The sequence below is a fragment of the Antrostomus carolinensis genome, unplaced genomic scaffold (assembly GCF_000700745.2).
Source record: "Antrostomus carolinensis isolate BGI_N321 unplaced genomic scaffold, ASM70074v2 scaffold54134, whole genome shotgun sequence".
NCBI classification, from domain to species: domain Eukaryota; kingdom Metazoa; phylum Chordata; class Aves; order Caprimulgiformes; family Caprimulgidae; genus Antrostomus; species Antrostomus carolinensis.
This window is the reverse complement of record NW_010313905.1, coordinates 1-5,080: the sequence shown is the minus strand read 5'-3', so window position 1 is coordinate 5,080 and position 5,080 is coordinate 1. Positions and strand designations below refer to the sequence as shown.

Here is a 5,080-nt window from a genome sequence, read left to right as displayed (position 1 = left end):
GCAAAGGGAAACAGAGATTAGAAGTGTGGGGGTGAAGGAGCTGTAAGAGATGCTTTTCATCTAATTTCAAGTTCATGTGTGTGTGTGTGTGTGTGTGTGTGTTAAGAGATTGTTAAAATAAAATCAAAGTGCTGATATGAAGTAACACCTGAGTAGGATTACTCCTAAGAGAAAAATAAAGGCTTTTTCCCACTCCAGATTACTAAGCACCAGATCATGCAAAGTCCAAAGAAGTGCCCAAGGAAGCAACTCTATTTTGGTTGGTTCCATTTATAGCAGGAGAGCTCTGACCAGATTCAGGCCAAAGTCCTATCAATTGTAACATGAATCTCACCATTCTGCAGTCCAGGAATAATAGCTTTGTCTGAAGAGGGGAGCACGTGGGTAGAGGACACAAAAAAGGCAAACTCTTTCTACGTGTTCTTGCACTGCCTGATAATACAATCTTAATAAACATCATGTTTACACTTCTATTAAATGTTACAGGTCTGTAAGGCACCATACGAAGACGATGCAGATACCTCTTAGCATTAGTTAAGGATGGACCCGTGCTTGTTTTCTTTACTCAAGGTATTATACAGCTATTCAGTAAAGCTGGGGTTAAATAAGGACACAAAAACTGCAGCAACTTAGATCAGTTTGTGGAATGGGTTACAGAATAGAAAATCACTGAGGATGGTCAGAGATGAGTACAGAGGACAAGGCATGAGCTGGGTGGTACAGAGGAATGGAAAAGGTGAGGAAAAACCTGAGCCCTCCTTTCAAGTGACAAAGCCATCACGTACCTCATACGTTGTCAAGAGCGCGTGGAAGTGAGATTGCTCTTTCAGGTTCTGCTGCAGTTTGGGGCGTTCCTCCTTGCTGCCTATGTATGTTACAAAGGAAAGACCTGGAGCAAACCTGTTGTCAAGAGAAAGACAGAGAAAAACGGTGAGCCAAGCTGTGTCTTTCATGTGTTTATAACCCTGGACCCCATTATCAAACACAGCTACTGCACAGATAACGAGAACCTCCTATCCAAACGCCCTGCCCTCCTGGGAGATGTTGCAGGACCTCAGCTTTTGAGTCTGACCCTTTCCTGATTAATTTGCATCTCAGGTGGGCACCTCAGCTGCTGGTTCTGGTTTGGACAAGTCCCAAATAAACCACGTTCTCCTAGGTCTCAAAGTCCAAGGCAGATGATTAATAACCAGTCTCATGGCCCATCTGTTATTCTGAACTGAAAAAGTTCATGAGAAGCAGGTGAATGAATACAGTTTGCCCTGCTGGGACCAAAAGACTGGCCTAAATCATGCTAAAATAAAGGCAAAAATATCTGCCACAAACAGGTCCAAGTCAAGGCCTCAAATAGCTACCCTCTTAGTCAAAAAGCAGATAAAATCAGTTCTATGGAGGAAGAGTTGGGACCACAAAATTCTTCCTCATTTAATCCCACCACTGATATGTGCCTAGTGTTCCTCCTGGACAGCTGTTCATTGCTGAGGTATGAAGGGAAGGGCTTTCCTCCAACTGTTCCAACTGCAAGACTATCCAGATCAGGCCAGCTCACTTCAGAATGTAACCTGGATGACTCCAGATGCTGAGAAACAGCAGCACCCGACAGCCACATAGACAGACTCCTGTTCTAATCTTTAACTTTCTGCCCTTCCTCTTAAAAGGAATCTTTGGGCTCCAGCTTAAAGTATAAATTCTGGGCATAGCAAATGTGCCATCAGCACAGTCACTGCACCCTGGTGAAGGTGGGCTGCATGCACAGATGCAATGTATTTTGCATGCACATGTGAGCATGCCAAGAAAGATACTGTTCAACTTGGGTCTTACCTTTTACCGTACAGAATCCTGGCTGTCTTCAGCAGGTTTTGCCTAAGAGAGGCTGAGCATGGAGGGTTACAAATCAATAAAAAACAAGGAGCTAGTAGGGGCATTTGGACTTCAGTTGGATGAACTCATGTATGCCACAGCATTGTAAAAACTATGCAATAACTCCATAGTTTGCATTGATTTATTGATTTAGTAGTGTTCCTTTTTACTTTTTTTCTTTTGAAAGGAAGAAAACTGATGGATTTGGTACATTTGAAGAGAATCTTTGTAACTCTCTGTGCAAGAACATGATGAGCCAGACAACTGTTGAAACTTACCTCTCCAGTTCCTCCTTCCAGTTGCTCAGAACGGACAGAGGACAAAGTATCAGAAATTTCTCTTTGTTCTTTAATTTTTTTGTCAAATAAAGAATTAGAGAAATAGCCTAGAAGGTAAGGAAAATATTTTTTTTATAACAAGGGAAGGGTTCAATCCAATAGCCTGAAACTACATAAACTGTCTCCTTGTTGAGCTTTGTTTCTCTGGCACAAAGCAGAGCTAACAGGATATCAAATGTCCTGTCAATGACAAAAAAACTTAGATCCCAAAATGTGACTTCAGTATCTGGAGTCCCTTTACAAAGGCCTTTCTGCCACAGTCACAAAAAAAGAAGATCTAGCTAAAACTACCAGTTTGTTATCTAAGACCCATTGAATACCACCAGCTGAACCAAAGCACAGTTACTTTCCAACAAAACTGAAACCCATTGAAAAACTTACAAAAAAAAATAGTTCTGAAAAATTTACACCTCTAAATTTTAATCCATGTGTTGAGAAACTCAAAAAATCATACTGCTGCAGGTGCAGCAAAATGACATCATCCTCTCTGTACTGGCTATGCATTGTGCCTTCAATTATTATGCATTAAAGTGTCTGCATAAAATGACCACTCACCTTTTTACAAAACCTGAAACCTTTTTAGAGTGTTACTCGGGACTTAACACTTGTTTTAAGTGATTAATGAATGAAAGAAACAATGAGTGCTCTTTTTTGAGGATGGACTTCAGGATGAGGCTGCTTAACTGATCAAACATTAGGGTATTTTTTCTTTTTCATTATGCAGAAACAGTGGGATAAAAAAAAAGCTAGGCAAAGTTCATTTTTCCAGAAGAAGAAGACACACCTGACAAGTCTTCCCAAGACCCATCTCATCGCCCAGGATACAGCCATGCTGGATTTCATAGCACTGCACCAGCCAGTTTACACCTTCTATTTGATAGGGACGGAGCTTAATGCCTGGGAATAAAAGCAGTTTGTTACATTTACACAGTCATCCAATACACTCTATACACAGTTACACCTTGATGCCATCAGAAATGAGTCCTGCCCAGAACAGGCCTTCCCAAACACCTGCCTTACAGGAAAAGCACACCAGTTTTCAGCAGAAGCTGGTTTACCTTGCTGGAGAGCAGAGACACTGGTATTACAGCAAAGCCATTAAATTAAACCATATTCAGGAACCTGTACACACAAAAATGCCCCAAGTCATTAAAAAGGTCTGTACAAGGAAACTAACATGATAATTAAGCTGCTACTTTGCATTCCTAAAAGACAGTTTGATTTTCAGCTCCAACTACTTGTTTAAATATGTAAGTACTAGATCCAGGGACGTGCTTTAGGCTACCAGAAATGTTTGTAACAATCTACTATTGTATAATAAAAATTTCTCAGCTTTCCTGCACTTAACACTAGCGCAGACCTCAATTGTAGGTCACTGTAGCTACAACCACCATCACAATCCATATCCTGGGGCATAATATATCAAAACAAACACAAAACAAGTCATAGAATAGAATAGAATCATAGAACCACAGAATCAATAAGGTTGGAAAAGACCTCCAAGATCATTAAGTCCAACAGTCAACGCAATATTACCATGCCCAGTAAACCACGTCCCTAAGTGCCACATCTACTTGTCTTTTAAATGTCCAGGGATGGTGACTCAAGCACTTCCCTGGGCAGCCTTTTCCAATGTTTTACAACCCTTTCAGTAAAGAAATTTTTCCTAATATCCAATCTAAACCTCCCCTGGCACAACCTGAAGCCATTTCCTCTTGTCCTATCACTGGTAGCCTGGGAGAAGAGACTGACCCCCACCTCACTACACCCTCCTTTCAGGTAGTTGTAGAGAGTGATAAGGTCTCCCCTCAGCCTCCTCTTCTCCAGAATGAACAACCCCAGTTCCCTCAGCCGTTCCTCGTAAGACTTGTTCTCCAGACCCTTCACAGCTTTGTTACCTTTCTCTGGACAAGCAAGTCACGTAGGAGTTCTCGAGATCCTTCCTTGTACCTGGACTCAAGTGCTGTGTATTGTTAATAACATTGCTGCTCTCTCCTCCCCAGGGAAATGTGCACACAGAGCTCATGAAATAACTCACCAGCCCACAGAAAACAGACCCAAACTAGCACAGAGATTGAAATAAGGGCTCCCCACAGATAAGGAAACTGTGCAAGCAGGATGGATAGCCCAGGTGCTCCCCTTTAACATCTACCCCTTCAGGCAGTGGAAAGCACTTTAAAACATTCACACTCAACATGAACCCACTTCCAGGCCAATGAATGTGTCCCTTTTGATCTCTCTCTTGGGCTGTGCTGAGACAGTGGAGTGGTAAAAGCTGGGCCCAGGGAGCCAAGCCCCAGCTTAACCACCCACCACACTGCAGAGCTGAGGAGTGTGTGACTGGAGCAGCCAGGGAAGGTTTGCCAGGAACGGTGAGCACGGCAGCAACACCCTTCTCTGTGGCAGCTGTTGCCTGCTTCTACAGGCCTGGGAGCTGCCGTTATTTATTTCAGCCCTGGGGGGTATTACAGAATTGCCCAGATCAGAAAAGATCTTTTTTTTCCTGGGGGTTATTACAGAATTGCCAAGATCAGAAAAGATCTTTAAGATCATCAAGTCCAATCATTAACCTCACACTGACAAGTCATCAACTAAACCATAGAATCACAGAATGGTTTGGGTTGGAAGGGACCTTCAAAGGTCACCTAGTCCAACCCCCCTGCAGTGAGCAGGGACATCTTTACTGGAGCAGGTTGCTCAGAGCCCCATCAAGCCTGACTTTGAATGTTTCCAGAGATGGAACCTCCACTACCTCTCTGGGCAACCTGTTCCAATGATCTACCACCTTCATATTGAACTTTTTCCTAATATCCAACCTAAATACACCTTTTTCTAGTTTAAAACCATTACCGCTCATCCTATTGCTACATGCCCTTGTGAAC

General features: G+C 42.6%; 1 protein-coding gene across 1 annotated transcript in view; it reads right to left on the bottom strand.

Annotated features, from left to right (window-relative positions):
* LOC104524532 (chromodomain-helicase-DNA-binding protein 1-like) overlaps window positions 1–3,090 on the bottom strand; it is a gene marked incomplete at its 3' end in the record, with an annotated part of 17,967 nt that extends 14,877 nt beyond the window's left edge. Inside the window, 3 exon segments of the mRNA XM_010167450.2 lie at window positions 786–900; window positions 2,139–2,245; window positions 2,983–3,090. Coding sequence (XP_010165752.2) covers window positions 786–900; window positions 2,139–2,245; window positions 2,983–3,006 — 246 coding nt within the window.
* Between the last annotated feature and the right edge of the window lie 1,990 nt (window positions 3,091–5,080).